At 35.9% G+C, this 19,470-nt stretch overlaps 1 protein-coding gene across 7 annotated transcripts in view; it reads right to left on the bottom strand.

The window, feature by feature from the left end:
- Positions 1-19,470, bottom strand: part of LOC118270708 (C-terminal-binding protein) — a 79,904-nt gene that overhangs the window by 2,046 nt on the left and 58,388 nt on the right. For 5 of the 7 annotated variants that reach the window (XM_035586460.2, XM_050698115.1, XM_050698117.1 and 2 more), the window contains 8 exons: positions 17,108-17,356; positions 6,858-6,985; positions 2,998-3,257; positions 2,529-2,660; positions 1,712-1,911; positions 1,149-1,248; positions 788-918; positions 87-518 (listed from right to left, as the gene is read on the bottom strand). In XM_035586460.2, coding sequence (XP_035442353.1) covers positions 87-518; positions 788-918; positions 1,149-1,248; positions 1,712-1,911; positions 2,529-2,660; positions 2,998-3,257; positions 6,858-6,940 — 1,338 coding nt within the window. In that variant the 5' untranslated portion in view covers positions 6,941-6,985; positions 17,108-17,356. Of the gene's footprint in view, positions 1-86; positions 519-787; positions 919-1,148; positions 1,249-1,711; positions 1,912-2,528; positions 2,661-2,997; positions 3,258-6,857; positions 6,986-17,085; positions 17,357-19,470 lie in introns of all 7 variants that reach the window. The other 2 variants (XM_035586462.2, XM_035586463.2) reach the window with 2 other exon arrangements.

Below are 19,470 nucleotides of genomic sequence, written 5' to 3'. Positions count from 1 at the left end.
GGCAGCGGATGGTAAAATGTGATGTCGATACGATGATGAGGCCGGGGTTAGTGTCGTCGATGTGTATTAGTAAGAGCGCCAATTACCAGCGCACTGACCAGGGAGATGGGCGGCTGCGGCGTGATGGGCGCGTGCGGCGTGTGCGGCGCGATGGGCGCGTGCGTGGCGTGCGACGCGGGCTGCGGCGCGGGCTGCGGCGCGGGCGCGTCGTGCACGGCCGTGGTGGAGTGCGCCGCCTGCGCGGCCGCGTAGTAGCCGCCGTTGATGCTCTCGGGGTAGGGCGCGGGCGGCGCGGCGGGCGCGGCCAGGGGCGCGCCGCCTAGCGCGCCGCCGGCCAGCGCGCCGCCGCCGTGGAAGTAGTCCTTGTTCACACAGTTCCGCAGGCAGTCAGGGATGCGGCCTACGATGGCGCGCCGTATCTCTGACGCGGCCATTTCACGTAGCTCCTGTGCCGAGGCGTCCGAATAGAAAGCCGCATGTGGAGTGCACAGCACGTTCGGCGCGTCTTTCAACGGGCCCTGCAACATAACACGTAACGTTATATTAATTTTCACTGTACAATTGAACAAAACACAGGTTTTTACCAATTGATATTACTTGGACATTTCAAAATTACGTCTAACATACGACATAAACTTATACAAGTATACAAATATGATTGATATGCAAAAGAAGCAGAGAAAGGTAAGTAACTTTTACTTCGAGTTTATACAACTTCCAATTTCAAGTTAAAAAACAGATATGCAAAGCATGTGGGGTTAATACAAGGTAGAACAAGGGTACATACTTGGAACACGTTGAAGGGTTCATTCTCGTGCACGTCGAGCGCGGCAGCCCTGATGCGGCCCTGCTTGAGCGCGGCGGCCAGGCCTTCGTCGTCTACTAACCCACCACGCGCCGTGTTCACCAAAAACGCGCCTGAAACAGAAACGATACGTTTTAATACACATCTTGTAAGTATAATTATATTTTCTCCTTTTATTAATGAAATAAGTTATCTTACGGTTAATAGATACCAACTGGCAGCTTTGCCACATTATTCGGCAATGCTTATCCTTTAATTAAGATATTAAACTAATTTCTTGACTTAGAATTAAGTAGTAAATATTTTCTCTCTATTTGAGTTCTGTTTAGAAGGTTATATTTACCTGGGCGCATCTGTTTAATAGTGAACTCGTTGATGAGGTGGTGATTGTGTTCGTTTAAGCTGCAATGCAATGATACACAATCACTTTGGAATAGGAGGTCCTGGAAACAAAATAGATGCATATTATAACACATTTAATCACTATTATTTACAAAGTCTTTTATATTATTTACAAAGTTTTTGCCAGTACTTTTCTCATTTGTTAGTTGTACTGTTTATTTATTGAAATTATTTTAAATCATGGCCTGATTGTTTAATTTACGTGTAGGTTTATTCCAATACAGCCAATTAACAGGTTAATAGCCATTTATAAAAACGTTGCAGGTTTGCCCCAAACGAATCTCGAATTCTCTTGAAAACTAAGTCTTGAGAAACTTATTAAACTGTTGGGCCAGTGCAGTGGTTGGTACACACAAAAAATCATAAAGGTTCACAAATTGAAATAGTTGATTTACAAGATTTAAAAAGTGCGACCGATAACAGAGATCCAAATGCCGCGGAAACACCTTAATGAGCACTAAAAGAAGAAAGAATAATTTTATGATAGAAGAAGGTATAATTTACCTGAAGTGTGTAGACCCTGGTTAGACCGAGCGACTTCTCGATGCCGTCGGGCAGGTAAGGGTCGTAGAAGATGACGTTGAAGCCAAATGCCTTGGCCCTGAGCGCGACAGCCGAGCCGATGCGGCCCAGCCCCACGATGCCCAGCGTGTCGCCTCGGATACGTGCGCAGCCTGTCGCTGCTTCACGCACCTGCTCCGGTCCTGTAAATATATTAATGTTATAAAACTGTGCTCATGAATGATCATAACCGATTATACGTATGAACGTAGTTGTACTCTTCTTTGCACTGATTTCTATGACATAATCGTAATCAATCAATCATAACATGAAATTGAGACACATTTTGATGTAAATGAATAATACTTATTATTTATAAGTATATTAACTTATTGAAACCAAATCCTGGGAAACTGCTGTCAATTGTTACCTATATTGATTATCCTCTCAAGTCTCATGGTAGACATTACAAAACAACTTCAAGTAGTTCATAAGGGTAATAAATAGGTGTAATATTCAGCATACATAACTATTGCATGGTAACTACGCGACATTATCACTGCATATTGTAACGTACAATGTATATGAAAATAAATGGCTTGGATAATAACAATATTTATAGGTTGCACGTGTCTGGGCGTAGTAAAGTATTTCATTAGTACATTTGTACGGTGTTATTATATTTCAAGGACAAAATTCCGTCACGTCGACGTACTCATTAGTATTGGGAAAGTAATATGTCTTGTGCTGCCGACTATTTTGACTCACATGACACGCACAGACATTTAATTAAAAAGACTTGTAACTATGTATGGTTTACCTGTGAATTTTTTCCCTTCCCGCACCATGTTCGCGAGCCAGTACGTCCGCCGATATAAGTTCAATATGAGACACATTGTCGTGTCTGCTACTTCTTCTACGCCGTAGCCTGGTACATTACACACCGCTATGCCTGAAAAGTTAAAAGAATCGTATTAGTGTTAAGCAAATACTATTTGAAAAAAATGGATGAGATTTAATCATTAAGAGGTAAAAGGGGTTGTGTAGCATAATCTAGGATAAAAACGGGGAGAAAAGATCTGGCAGAATATCTAAATTTAACCCTGCTTGTTGTCTATTACATGTTTTTACATAAATTAGTCCTCATTAACGGCTAGTCTCGCTAATCTCTCATAGATTTGGTTATTAGAAAGTAGTATTGAAACTCACTTTGTAATAGTAACCAAATCTACAGATAGGAAAGTTATTGTTTAAAAGAGGCAATAGTTTAATATTTGGATGAGACTTACCTAGTTCGCCTGCCGCTTTGACGTCAATATTATCAACACCTGATCCGATACGAACAATGATCCTTAACGCCTTGAACTTCTCGAGATCCTCCTTGGTCAGTATGATGGTGTGCCACATTAGTGCACCCACCGCTTCGTTGAGCACCTTCTCGTGAATCTCTGACGTGGACTGTGCGTCGCAGAATGCAACTGTCGCGACATCTTTCAGTATCGGCATCTCGACTGTACAGTCACGTCCGTCTAGTAACGCCACCAAGGGCCTGGAAACACAAATGTAATACATTAGAAAACTGTACATTTTCTAAGAAAGGGTGCACAATGTACAAATTAAAACAAAGTTATTATGTTAAACACATAAGTAATAAATTAATGATTATTTGCCTTGTTCCAATGTTTAAATATTGTCCGACTCGGAAATCTAATTCGAGCATGTCATAATTCCTTTTTTATTGAGTTTTATACGAATACATAATTAAATAAATATCGAAGCACAAAACTCGTTAACAATTTTACTACTAAGTTCATGCAAAGTTAGTTGAGAAGTTAGCCATGTTTAAAGATAACATAACATTGCTGAAACTGTATAGTTCTGTTCAAGTATTAAAGTTTGCTAAACTTCGAAGTATATAGTTAGGGAATTAGTTTAAAAATATACGAAAATTAAATAAGATTATCATGTGGACCTTGAATATTAACTGAAATAATGTAAAAGTAAAATATAACCTGTATGTAGGTACTACGCGTTTTAAATGACGTTGTGTAAAGAGAAAGCACGTCCATCGCAACTGTAGTTAACAGCAATAAATAACATCATAAAGCAGTATAATGACGCAAACGTTACATAAAACGTAAGTGATAAAGAATGCGTAACACTTATCAACCGTACCGAGCAACCATTCATACTCGTAAAAGAAAAAAATAAACTGTATTTATACACGAATATTTTTTACGCGACAAACGTCGAGCATTTGCAGCTATCAAAATCTTGGAGTATTCCTACTTGAGCTCCTACTTTTGAGTACATTTATCTATGCCCGTTGATAGAATTGAAATCTTCGATCTTCGTATAAATGCCCAAAAATAGGTGCTCTAGATGGTTAAACGGGAATACTCCAAAATCTTTATCCATTAACGTCTATCAAATCCTACCTAAGATACAAAAACGTTTAAATAAAACGATATAATCACTTTAAAGTTCAATTTTCCACACTGCAAAGTGCCTTTCTATTTTTATCGCACCTCTATTGGAGTTTGCCAGTCAATATCATGAACTTTTGCCGGTCGCCCCGCAAAAACAAACGAAACAGCTCTTTACACACGGGGGTATTAACGTCCTGGATTATACGGTGTTGTTTGAAAACGCATTAGGTTAATAGGTTAAATAGCTTCCGGTAAAACGTTATATACGTAGAGTAGATACTCTATATTTTAAGATAATGTAATTAGTAAAACTTAGAATATGGAAAGTCGTCTTATAAATTCATCTAAATAAATTCTGATTGCTAATTTGTATAATTGCAAGCTTTTATGTACAAAATTCCGACAATCTGAACACAACAATTACGTGCATTTACGCATGTAATAGGTATGCAAAAACTACAGAGAGCCACCCACACATGATCTTCAAATACTTGTTTAGTTTACATCACGCACTAAACATCTACAGTAAAAAATAAATAAAGAGATAAAGTTATATATAAAACGGGTATTTCCCCGTACTCCTTTACAAAGAGTACAACAATGTACAAATTACACGATAGCCACTCACTGAACAATGATCAAATAGCAATTAGTTAGTTGGAAATATAGCAACAACTAAGTAATGCAAGAACAAGCAATTTAAATGTGTAATCAGAGCGAGCTAGTTAATTGTAGTACGGTAACGTTACTATAGGATTTTGTGTACCCAATTGTTGAGTTATTGTTAATTACTCACAACGCCGAGTTTACAAGACACGGCGCATAGTAACACTTACTGCCGCACTCGGAGATATTTAATGATTACTTAAACTATTCCTATTTTGTATCGAAAACAATGGCTAGGGACAGGGTTAAGTAATAATTAAATGACTCTGAGTACGGCGGTTAGTTAATAAAACAACCGACATAAGGCAAATGCAACAGAGAATTGAATTCATTTCTGTTGTAAATCATATCATGGATAGAACAGCAAAATATTCAGTGTTAACTCTCTAATCTCATGTTAAAAAGATGATGAAGATATTGGTTATAATTATCTAATGATAAAACAAACAATAAGTTATTAATATTATTGGAAACAATACAGGGCATAATCGAATGCGCGTTAGACATTACACAATGAATGAAACGGTATAGAACGGTACGCCATTTCAATTGTAATTATAGTCATTCACTACAACGCTAGGTGCAATTATGAAACTGTGAATCATAAGTGTTTAATTTAATAACTGTATTTGTTAATAACTAATGACTGCTAATATATTCGTGTCAAATTATTTTATTTTCCTTGCCGATTTCAAAAATGTATTTTATTTTTAGATTTACTTGGAGTCTTAATTTGAGATATTTGTTTTTTATTTTCATTAATTCAGTGCATTCAAGAGTAAAAGTTTCTTATTTTCTTAAATAAGACAGTAACAAACATTACTCATACCCCGCGCAAAATTAATAAAGTATAGGTATGTAATATTTAAATTAAATAAACGATTTTAATATCTCACGGTCACCAATGAAGACATTTGCATAGAAGTAATTTACCCGCGTATCGTATTGAGTGAATAATATTGGACCAAGATTGTTCTTAAAACGTCCGTAATTGAGATTCTGATATCATTCGTATAATAACTAGACGTTTTGATTGACGCATGGCCCAGTCTAATGACGAAACTTTCTCTTGATAACGCTTAGTTTAAATAATACCGGTAGTTTATATTTAAAATAATGATAGTATAAAACTTTAAAGAATATTACATTACATTGAGACATTAGTTGTAACTATAAAACAAGACGTTCAATTGCCAGAAAGTACCGAACAACTTATCGTAAGGCAACTTTCGTGAGTTGCAGCAACAATAACGGTATTAAAGTTTAGTACTAAATAACTTGGGTACTCCAATTTAGATTAAGAGATACGACGAAGAGCAAAATTACAAGTTTGTAACTGCCAATTAGCTTTGGTAATAGACAAACCAAAATTAATGGACAAATTAAATTTCTAAGCAAACCGACAAATATTGGAAACTAGGAGAGATTGGGGGTTAGCAGCCGGGGACCAGTTAGCTAATCACGGAGAGGACGTGCCCCGAACATCTCGCCCCCGCCGCGAATAATTAAAGCACACCAGTACGATTAAACTAATAATTTAAACTTTCGTCATAGCGGAGCGGAATTATTATTATTGCCGGGGAAAGTTTCGGGCGGCGAAACGGGAAAGTAATTCCGGGCGGGTAAGGAGGGAGTTTTCAGAATTCCAACAAACTTTTCCGGGGGCAGACGAAAACAGATTTTGGTGGCAAACAAAGAGGCCGGGCCACTGGTGTGAGTCCGGGGAGGCAACCCTTCGGGCAAGTTTTGATGGAAACCAAATAGGATTAGCGCGAGAAAAGAATAAGTGGAGTGAGCCCAATAGACGGCGGCCGTCGCTTTGTTAACTCGCCACCCGCGTTCATTCGCGACCAGCTTACGAATTAGATGAACGACTCCGCTAGATTCGATCTTTGCTAAACTGTTTGAGTTTCTGATTGTGGACTGTGATTCAATTAAATCGGTGGCTGCTTACATAATTCTACGATTTCATTATACCAAATTCATTTAGATGGTTTGCTGACTTAAATGTTCCAGGTATATAAACAAGAGAAAGAATAATGAATGACATTTACCTCGACTGCAAGGGTCCGTTGGCGATGGGACCCCGCATGCTATCCATACGCGCTCTCTTTGGCAGCATCTTGCGTTTGTCCATTTAAAGCGGCAGAGCCGCTTTAACCACCGCTACGCAGCGCGTCACCTGAAAACACACAATTGAACTATTAGAACAGGAGAAACAAGCAGATCCTTGTTTTGATGTTTTTATTCAATATGTAAATGAATCTATTTGTTTTAAAACGTATTAACTTCTGTATAGTAACATTTACTTTGTAGTAGAAAGTCAACCAAAGCTTATCAGGGAGCTACTACGACTGAAGCCCGCACACCACATGTACATGTGAGTAATCGGTAAACAATAAACAATAACAGACCGTACCAACTATGTAAAACAGGGTCGACTAAAACAGATTTGCATACGTTTAGGAAAGTTGGAAACACTTTAATGCGTTACTAAATGAAACGACCTTTTAAGTAGGTCATTTATAATTACGATAAGCTAATTAGTTAAAAGTGCTTATCTCATATAGAATAAAGACAGCTATTATAATAGAGATAATAAGGTAATTATGTATTTTTATGAATCTTAATCGAAGCAGAGATAAATAATAAGATATTATTGTGTATGACAATACATTTAACATTTTATACGGATTTATCTTTATAAAGGCACGTAGCTGATTTAGAAAATAACAATTTAGATAAACGCAGCACGTGCAAGGTGTAGGTAAATACTAAATACATAACACATCAAATATGTTTATTGCTATGCACGCGCTAAGCAAATACGTCAACTCAACTGGAATCAAGTTACGCGATACTACGTAGGTATTGTCGATAAAGTTTAGAACATAAAACTGTACATTGCACCGTGTAGGATTAGGATTTATGACGAACAAAGTCATATAATATTATCATAACAAGGTAGACGTATTTATTAAACTACTTATTGACATAAGACTATAAACAAATGTGTAAATTCAGTCAGTGGTGAAATAAATCAACGATTTAATCACGTGGTGTTAAAGGCTAGTTAAGCCACAGGCTACAGCTGAAGTGATAAGAGTTAGTAATATATTTACCATTTTCTAAGAAAATTATAAGGCAGCAAATATAAATTCATGGTATCGTCATTTCATGTCACATCATGTAGAAGATACACGAATATTTACCTAATTATTATTGATCACATAGTTACAATTTAATGTCAGCGTAGTCAGTTTTAAAAGTCATGCTTACTTTTTTTTAAAAGCGTGTCATTGCAATAACTTATTATTGAATCATCAAACAATACCTATATTCAGTAGCAAATTACTTATAATATGCATTTTTACTACATATAACATAGTGTATAGAATTAAATATTTTATTGCAACTTCACTTCACTATTTTAAAATAATACAACCTAGTAACAAGTGTAAATCGTTATTATTATAACACCTATTCATTATGTAAATAATATACATATAATATACCGCATAAAAGGAAATAATTTCATAATTTACTCGACAACAAGTGTATAGGTATTAGGTAGTAAATAAACTACATTGTAAAAGCCGAGAGCAATGTCAACGAGATATATAGGATGTTTATTTTACGAGTAAAACGTCATCCGAGTTGATGGAGCGAACAGGTCCCCTTTTCATGCAGATTATTCCAGTGGGGTAAACACAATTTCAATAATAACAAGACGGAGAGAGATACGTTGAGAACCTGTCCCATCTTTTAAGAAATGTTATCAACTCCGCGAACAATGGCCAAGGTCAGGGACGATGAGGCAGGTATACTTGAAACCGGGTGTGCGTGTATGGCAAGCATCAATGTCATATGTATCAAAAGGGGTTACGGAGACTCGTCTGTTGTATCTGTCTGCCCTATGACATTGACATTGCGTTTATGTAACAAACAAGAACGTATTTATAAATAAATGGATACTCTATGAAAGTAGCTATTGCATTTCAAAGTTCATTATTGTAGGTTGAATTATGTTTCACCTGTTCCACTACATTGTTATTTACAATCCATAACGACTCATCTTTATTTATAATTTGAAACAAATTATTATTCAATCTTATGTTTTATAAATTAATATGTAATCAAATAATGTACAGGTTACCAGTAGTGGTCAAATGCCTGCCACAATTTTGAGTGATAAATGCACGTAATGATAGGTTCGGCCATAGAATTATAGTGCTTAGGCTATCATTATGTGCAGTTTGTATCGTACTAATAGTATGTTATTAATAACGGGCGTATCATTGTATTTTAGGAATGTGATGGATAAGTGGCTCCTGAATAACATTAGGTTTTGATCATTTCAGTGAGTAGTAATAAATTTAATATTAATCAATCGTTGGAACTGTTGGAAGGGATTACATGCTTAATATACAAGAATATTAATAACAAAGATAAAGTCTACGAACCTACGACTATGTGAAGATTAATTTTCGATCACTCATAAGATTCGAAAACCTGACTAGTTTGGATTAAATTGCACTTGAGAAAATCATATAAATAGAACCAAAGTGTTTTTCTACCTATCGCTATAGCAAGTTATTTGGGGTTCTAATGACGATAAAACTTCCTCAATCAGACGTAATCCCATTAGAAACTTCTCTTTTTCATATAATTATGAACTTAATTATCGGAGTAAAGAGAACTAACAGACCAGTATTTGACATACATTTCAGAATAGTTGCATAATTACTGTCAATACATAGGTGGTTGCTAACAAAAGCATCTCTAGTACGTCCAATGGCTCGCTTGTATTTAAATACAATACATTATTGGCAGTCGTTTGGCGTTATGTGTCGTGTGTGTATCACGAATGTCCAGCATTACAATATAAAGGCCTGTGCAGCACAAAAACCGGTACGGTGGGAATATTGTTTCATGAGTTCTCATGTTCCGTGTGTGAATGTACTGTATAATGTAACTATAATGAATATTTAGAAACTTTTGATGAGGTGATAACGATAGGAAAAGATAAACTAGGATTAACGTTTAAAAAAAATAGTTAAGAGATGTGAACAAAAAGTTCGAACGTGATGTTCCAAGTTCTATCAGTATTAAGTCAAGCAGACTTAAATTGAAAAACAAAGCATTTAACTAAATCGTATTAATAGTTATCACTCTCTTTTACTTATAAATAAGTTTATAACACACTAATAACCCCGTTTATTTCCAAACCATCTACAGCCCGCATCAAATTACCGAACCGGGTCGTTGTCTCAACTAACGCTTAATACTATGTGCACAATAAAGCACAAAATAAACGATTGGCGAAGCAGCTAAGTGCTTGTCTACACTGTCGGTCTCTGCAAACAAGGTCAGACGTCACATAGTCAGTAAAACAACCCTCTTAACCCCGATATGCTTCTGGTTCAGTAACTTTACCACAAAATGAAGCATTAAGACAAAAAAGAAAACGTTGACAGGAATCGATTAACCTACATTTAGTTACACGAAAGAGACGAATACGAGGGAAGAAAGGCTTTTGTAGTACAACTCGTGTGTAGCCTGTATTTATTGCTAAACAAAACATATAGAATCTCATCAAAATGCGGATTACGGAAGGTGAGGTGAATGCCAAGGATGGAAACGAGTTTGTTTGGTATACAAAACAGCTGTTGTCTTGTGTGCATCGAGCACATAATTATGTTGTTGGAATTACTAATAAACGTTTTTACTTCAATATAAGTTAACTAGGTTAGGGTTCAATGACCTAATCTCTTCAGAATTGTTCGTGAACGATTAAACTACAGTTTTTATTTGCTTGTTATGTATTGTTCTACTATAATGAACTTTACTCATGTACTAATTACAGTAGAATATATGCCTAAGTAGCGATAGTACGACATAAGCATTAAAGGTACGCGATTAATTCCTTCAAATATCTAACCGAACATATCTCGGTTTCGGCATAACAGTGCGGTCGTGTAAGTACAATAATGTAAGGTAAACTATATGAAAACTATCGTATATCCCAGCGCAAGGTTAGTTGCTCTCCAGGCCGTAGCGTCTCTAAGTGCTCCCGGTCGCTCGGGGAGTCGGGGGTTCGGGGCCGCGCCACCACATACGGCAATAAGTTACATTTAACGATCGCAATACCACATACGTAGTAGCTGGCTAGCGCTCTGTGTAACTATGTATGCCGAGCACCGGAACCCGGTTACTGGGATTGATTTTATTACAGGACTACGTACCTAGTAACTATAGTAAGATTTAGATTATTGAGGATTGAGAAAAACTATCCATTTTGGTGAATGATGCAATGATACTAATACTTTGGTAAATTGTTATTATTTTCCAGTATTTAATACAAATCTCGAACTAGAAAGAACACCTGTCTTCTAAACTATTTTCAGAAATAACTATAAGCGCTTTCTGTGGAAACATTTGTAGAAACTGTTTGTACTATCTTAGTATAAACATTGCCACCTAGATTTAACGAAACAATCTATCAATTTTTAACTAGAAACGAAATAACAGATGAAATTATTGAATCTGTTTTGCTTTAACATCATAATTCATTGAGATTTATGTAGATGTAGTCGAGTTTGTTATGTAAATATTGTTACAATTAATCTTCACTTTACTAACCTTTGAGGTCATGAAGTACAGATTAATTGTTACTCGTGAGATGACTACGGTACCATGTCTCGGTAGACAAGGAAATTAATTACATAGTTTGTTATTCCGTAGTGATCTCGTCTAGTTAATTCGTACTTACTGCTAAAAGCTAAATATATGTATAAACTTGTATTATACTTAAAGCTATCTTTATCGCAGCAATTTAACTTATCAATAAAGTTAATCTTTAATCAGATCACAAGTACATTTCCAATACAAAAATCGATTATGCGAGAAACATAGACAAGACAATGCAGATTTAAACTAACCACACGGATAGTTTTTTAACGCAGAAAGAATCTCGTTTTTTAGATTAGAAATAGCTACACGCAGATCTGTTTTCTTGGAAGTTACGAGATTTCGTTTAGCGTGAGCGTCTTTTGAAAATTTGAGCTCTTGTTTATTCATTGCACGCAAAGAATTCATAAACAATTATATTATGAAAGTGTTAATGGTTAATAGATATTGGGTTTAAATATGATGAATACTGCAATTTATACCGATTCCCGTGAGTATTTGTGATGTGCAATTATGTGTATCCGACCTCCAGATGACACAAATGACCGATTAACATCCAGTTATATCACCAAAACAATTCAACTATGTATCTTTATATCTTCCTAAAAATGGTTTCAATTCAACAAAACGTATTTCAAAATGGAAGCTTATCATTATCATCAAATACGTATGTTATTAAATACGACGTTGAGTCATTGCTACTTAATTTAATTAACGATACACCTGGCTGTACCTCCGGAGACAACAGCCGTGAGTCATGTCTGCGTGACGTGTTTCCAGATGCAAAATTAAGAATTGAAATGAACGTGAATTGTTGGCTAGTGGGACATTGTTCATCGTTCTCCTGACCCCTCCAATCATTGTGTCTTATTCATACGTATACGTCTCAGTTAATAAAACATCATATACGAGACGTTTATTGAAAATGGTTGAAGTAAACAACTTTACCCTATTGTATATTTTTAATCACGAGTCTATTAATATAACCGACATGAAATAAAAGTAAATAAACCAACCAAAATATAAAAAAATTCTTTAACGTGATTTTGTGATCGAACAGCTTCTTTTAAAGTACAATAACAAAACAATCAAATTATGCACATAGTTACTTATATCGCAAAATACTCAACATTTACATAATAAACACTAGTGTCCACTAAACGTAATGTAATAGTGTATAGCAAAAAGGCTATCTTTACGGTTTCCAATACACAAAGGCGAGCATCCTTATCGAAACAGTATCAATACCACGGCGCAAACAATGCCAGTGGCAACACACGGTGGCACATTTTCATGTCAATAAGGAAACGTTGGAGCTTCCCTTTTGCCATGGGAAAGGCAGAAATTGTGTCAGCTGTTTTTTCCCTTAGCAAGTTCGCGATTCCGTGTCAACAAAGGAAATAGATTGGATTAGTTACTTTGTTTGTGAGCGACGGGGTGGATGTGGAGTTATGCGGTTACGTTATCATAGAGATTTGTGAAATTTATTCGTTGAATAGTGATTGAATTTAAAATAAATAAAACCAAATCCCGGATATCACTATTAAACCGAAATAATTATAATATCTGTTAAATCTCGAACAACACTTGAAAATAAAACATCGGTAACCTATTGCCTTGAACACAAGTGCCCTATTAACGATATTCAAGGGCAGTATGTGGGCCAAGGTTACTCAGTTGCATTTTTAAATAAGTAGTATACCTACTTTCAACCTGCAAGTACAAGTTCTCCGCTTAAGGGGTATTATTTATCTAGGTCAAGGTCAATCAACTGCATTTTTAAAAAGGTTTGAGTAGACGAGTTACCTGTATTACGGCTACTGCGATGCACGTGGTCGGCGAGGGGGAACGAGTTAGGTTACTCTAAATAAATTGCTTTTATTTGACCCTTGATAACCGCACGATATACTGTAATCAATACGTTCGTAGTCATAAAAAATATCAAGAGATACGTGGGGACAGTCACGTCAATTACTGACTAGATAATTGTGACTCAACATTATTTATACTTTATCAATAGATTAAATACTGATTATGCTATGCATTTCCATAATTTATTACAAGAACGTTAAAAAATTACATCTATAAGTTTAAGGTACGTTACCAAGATCATGATAAAAAGCGTTTTCGTTATTAGTTTTGGCCTTGGTGAGTATTAAAACTATAAATATCTACATAGAAAAAATATATACGAAACGCGGTAATTTGACGTCTTTATAGGCGCCGTGAACTCGACCTTAACAGTTGCCAGTTGAGCCGGCGGCGGATACACGCGAAACGATCAACAATTAACGAAAATTAGAACACGGCTCTCACGCGAATACTTCTCATAGTTTCAACTTTTAACATCTGTAAATTAATCTTCCCCAAAATTCTGAGTGAGTATGTAGGTCAACAAATATTTGTCTCATCCCGATGCCGGACGGAATAGCACAGAATGCGGACGTTCTAAAACTAGTTCAAGTAGTCAAACTAACTTTATATTCGTACCATTTTTAGTCGGAATTTCTGAAATTCGACCTAAAGTTGAAGCAAATGGAATAGCTGATTCTAGACTATTTTATTGTTTGTTTTGTTCGTAATATAACATTAAAACTTATAACAGTGTTTGAAAGATAAAACGTAATTTAACTTATTCACATACGTAATACTACAATTGCAAACACAGATTTTTTTAAAGAAAGCAATTGGCATAAGTAGTATTTTCAACAAAACATATTTCTCAATATAAGTAAGCACTTTCCGATCTCATAAAGTATAACAGAAATTCTTTCATGCTTCAGTATCAAAAAATATAAAGTACTTCGCTCTTTGAACGTTAAGTATTTTTATAAAAGACCTGCCAAAGGCGCTTTGATGGTTTATACTCGCGATATTTTATCCCCCGTGGTCAAGAACGGCGTATAGCCGAGATTTTTCTCTTGTATCTCGTAAAGAACGTTGTCCTTGTATGTGAAATATTTAGAGAGGCTGGACTCGAATAAATTCAGAGAAATAGCGATGGCGAAACGTGTACTGCTGAAATATACGATATAGGTTGCCATGTTTTATCTGCTCTCTACTTCATCCTACTTTATTTAGGTAATAGTAACGTATTGCTTTCGATAAGCTCGATGTTTATGGACGATTCACTTTAATTAGAGAGAGTGACACAATACATTAATCTGTCCTCTTAATATTTTATGGTTATGATTATGAGTATCTATTTCAGAAAGTACGTTACTACATAGATTACAATGATTTGACAAATGAAAGGGAAAACGTGTCTATCAGAAGGTGCATGTGTTTCAACTATTTGCGTAAGAGATGCCAAGATGGATTTGGCACGTGCTACTTATAAAACAATAATTAGTATTTTGATGAACGTAATAAACGAGTGCTATTTTGAGGCGTGATATTAAAAATATAAGATAGCCATTATAAGTGGGCATGGGTTCACACCACCCACTTAGATACGGTATAATTTAAGCTTGTAATATAGTCGTTTATGTTTACACTTTCGTATCCTATTCTCATAAATATCTAGATTGAAAAAGAGTACTTTGATAATAAAACATGAGGCATCTACAGTCACGTAATTTAGACATAAGAAGCAACTACATAGAATAGTGTATGTACCGATATAATAATATTTTCTTAGCTTGACCTGAGAACGCAAGAACGCTCGTTAAGTAGCACCTGTGTCCTCTTAAACGAGACATTTAATATTTATTATGGAAAGGTCTAGTGCCATTATTGGTGACGCGTCGGAGCAAGCTAACGACAATATTAACTTTGTCTAGGTATTTCATTCACGTAATTTATTGATAAGACCGTAATCTTGGAACAAATAGTTTTGGGGGTTTTATGAAAAGTCTAGCGAAGGAATTTTAATCTATGAACAAAATAACCCAGTTAATTGATTCTTTAGTAAATTCAGTAACTGCCGTACTAAGAGACATTTAAGGATTATTTAAATTATCGACGAATTTGTTCCGTAAACAATTGCAAAGGACTGGGTTGTTAAATGATTAGGCAAATACTAAACCACGTGCTAAGGTGAATTTAGTTTCGTTTACATAATCACCCATTTATCGGCAAAGTCAAATACCTCAAGAATCGACTACACCCCATATAAAGAAATAAAGAGTAAAAACTAAATCACTGATATCCTTAATCTCATGACGCTCCATAATATGCTAGATCACTTTAGATCTAACGACATACCTACACGATCATTACGTACTCATACCACAGCTCATACTCTTGCCGCACTAATTAATACAATTATCACTAGCCAACAGAACTTGAGAGACTGAGATAAGGGATAATACAATGTAGTATGCAGTTATGTATAAAACTGATAATACGCTCGTAACAGCGGTGACAGAATACAAACACGCCTTATAATGAGAAACATAATGAATAATAAGTAATAACACGTTTTTTATCGTCTGTGAGCAATTGCTTCATTCAATATTTATAGCGTGGAACATTCGTTTGTAACTATGTGCTTTATTGTAATGCCTTATATTGCTTAAAATATGAGGTTTTTAATAAGGTATGCCAGATGGAATCTTTTTGCAAAAACTTCCATAGGTAATTCAGAATAAAGTAGTCCATAGCAGTAGCAATAACTAGTGGCTTTCGTAAGACCACTACCAAATGATTTAAAATAAACATTAGCATTTACCCATGGCAAAAATTGGTAAGAAATTTTGCTAGTAGGTAATAAGTACCACCAGCTGTTCAACTAATTGCGTTAAAAGGAAACTAACTTGTTTATCATAGACAGTAAAATTTGAAAATGTAGAATAAAAGATAAAAAAAATTTCTCGAGATGGCCGAGTGGATTATATTATAAGTCATATGTATGCAAGATTAAACCAATCATGATGTTTAATACAAAACTGTTATCAAAAATATTTCACACAAAACGTATTCGATAGAGTACCACGTTAACTTGAATTCTGATAGATAATGAAGTTTTTATTAATCAATTAACGTCTAACTAACTAGTTATCATTGACAGTAAACTATTATTTTGGTGGTTTTTGTGGGCATACATAATATTTGATTGATAATGGCGCCTTCCGTTCTCGTAATGTAATGTGTCAATTATCAGTGATTGAATCGAACGCCCACATCGCTAATCTGTTTAGCAAAGTACCTACCTAGTTTTTGTACAAGTTATTGTATATATGTACTAATGTACTACTATGTGATTTGCATTGTAATTGAAGGTAATGAGATTCTTTGGTTTGGTAAATACATGTAACATAGGCACGACTTAATCTCGTCTTAAAGTCAACTAAGTTTAAGTAGGTAAATGTCAACTTGTTTTACATGATGGATTGCCTCGTCTATCCTAATCGGATTAATCATACGTAATGGCAGTAAATACTTAAATTAAGTGTGACGGTAAATGGTATTCTGTATACGGCCTGTATATTGTTTACCTCATGGCCAAAGGTAAAAGTAATTTGGTTATTTTTATGAATAATCCTACTAGCACAGAGCATGTCTTTGGGCATGGAGGATGGTCGTCCTTAATGTGATAACTGTAATGGAGTTTGTATGGTAATTTAAGGTTGTAGAGTTGATCGCACGTACTGAAGTTTAAAATCCAACTAACCAGCGCTGCTCTTGTGATGTAGTCAGGCCGCGATCACCGCTCCATCGGCACACCGGCATTGACTTGACGCCGGCGTCGGCGCCACTGCGGACGCACGCACGCACACACACACACTGGCACTGTCACAGGCACTAGGCAAGCCGACACGCACACTCGCGCACCACACTATATGGACACACGACACGACGTAGGCGGCGTTGCCGTCCGCAACTTCACTGATCACTGCGTCCAAATGCTTTCACTGCACACCTGTAACAAGTAATAAAGAGCCGTTAGACATTTATCACTTTAGATTAGAACTGAACATTTGAAAGAATAATTAGAGGAAAATCTTACAAAGTACATGTCATTACACAAACTAAGTAAAATAAACCAACGTAAAGGGTACCAAACGTACCCTACATAAAGGAAAATGTACAAGAGAAAGACACAATAGTCACCCAACCAAAAAAAAATGCTGCAAATGCAAAGTAAATTACACACTACATTTATCTGATTAAACCCATTCTTTCATAAGGATAAACGACCCTTAAACTCTTACAATACGCTCGTGTGCATGTTAACCGGCGATGTTCACTTATAAAAGGGTTGCATACATCGCCCCATCTCCCTAGATCGTAACAGGTTGGTTGCAAAGGGTCAAAGGTTGATGAACTTTCATGAAACACTGTGAATGGCAGGAAAAAGCGTTTGAAGTATACATAATATAGAGTATGTAGGAATGTAGGTATACCTTGTAATGTGGGGGAAATAAAGTGTTGTTACCGTAGTACATAAAATAATACAAGATTAACTAAATCTTGGTTTCAGTCGTGTAGTTTTACGTGGTTACGCCTGGTCGTAGCGTCGATCTCGTAGACGTAATATTTTACGGTCTATAAACGTCGGACGGGGGAACTACATAGTTGCTTTACAGCGGTGGGCATTACCTGCATTGTTTCCATACAAACTTACACGTACAACACTATGCTATGAATGCTAGTATGTAAACACGCTAACGATTTCGTGTTCGCTATTGATGGTCCGCCGACAAAGGAGTTCTGAAATGTTTTGTCATTAAAATTGTCACAGTCCTTGCATACGAGCCGTCTTAAAAGTTTTATGTGAAAACTCCCTCTCTTTGAAGCCGTCTAAAATATTGAGAGCACTCCATTTTAAGTTCTGGGGACATTGTCCTAATAAACAGTAAGCTATGAATTAATTATATTTATCAAAGTGGTATCGACCTAAACTTGTTCCTCGTGTCAGTGAATAGATCTATTTATACACTTGAACAAATTGATCGTTGACACGTGTAACGTCTAAACCTTTCAAATAACATGACAATGGACAAGTATTTGATATCAATCGATGGTTGGTTACTAACGTCGTTCACTTATTAAATTAAAAAGTACGTCATGAAAATTTCCTAATTAATCGAAGAGTATTTGTGGAGTATACCTGCACTTTCCAAAGTATCAAATAAATAGAGTTAGAAAAGTATTAAAAATTAGATAACTTTCCCTATAATCCCTTTTAACTACTAATAACTTTGCAAACTTGGACGTGTAACTAAAAGTTGTGAGCGCGACTGCTCAACTTACAGAAACATGCCACTGTGACTTCGTAAGTAAAGTTGTACGCTGAAACAGCGTCCGTGTGTTCACTATTGCCTTTATGCAAACATAAAAACAAGTAGAAACTTGTAAACAGGTCAGGCTTGCAAACTGCGAACAGATCGCCGATTCATATAATCCCTTGTAAACTTCGCATCAACTTCGCGTCGCAACTAAAAGTTGTGAGCGCGAGTGTACAAAGTGCGACCGGCAACAGAGCTCGCAAAATGTACATATCTACGCTAAATGTACAGTAATTTCCGTAAAAAGCATCTGTCTGAGAGGGGGAACAACTCGGCCGAAGATTACGGGCCTGCCCAACTAAATGAGAAAGTTTTAATTGATCGCACAGACTAAGACGCTACTACGATAACAATAACTCACTAATGTAACCATTTTATATAAGATTTACTTGTGTAAAAACATTATTGTTGAAACTTTACAATTCTGGTTAGCTGTATTTCGTATTTACATAAGCGTATGTACGCTATAAATAACACATCTAGCTTGACAATAACTTGGCTCTTTTAGATTCATTTGAATTTCTGATTCAGCTTTGTCTAAATGCGTATCAGTTCGAGATAAAAATAAAACTGAATCTAGAGTAAAAGTTGCTGGACTTTTATGGACCTTTTTATTTTGTCCGATATTATCTTCAATTTAAAGAACGCAACGTAAGTAGCACTTAAAAACGCCATTTCAAACAATAAGAGCATTGCATTTTAAGTAACTACATTGCTATATTATATTTGCGAACTAGTGTGTAAC

The sequence above is a fragment of the Spodoptera frugiperda genome, chromosome 13, assembly GCF_023101765.2.
Source record: "Spodoptera frugiperda isolate SF20-4 chromosome 13, AGI-APGP_CSIRO_Sfru_2.0, whole genome shotgun sequence".
Classification (NCBI taxonomy): Eukaryota; Metazoa; Arthropoda; class Insecta; order Lepidoptera; family Noctuidae; genus Spodoptera; species Spodoptera frugiperda.
The sequence above is the reverse complement of the archived record's forward strand: the minus strand, read 5'-3'. Positions and strand labels throughout refer to the sequence as shown.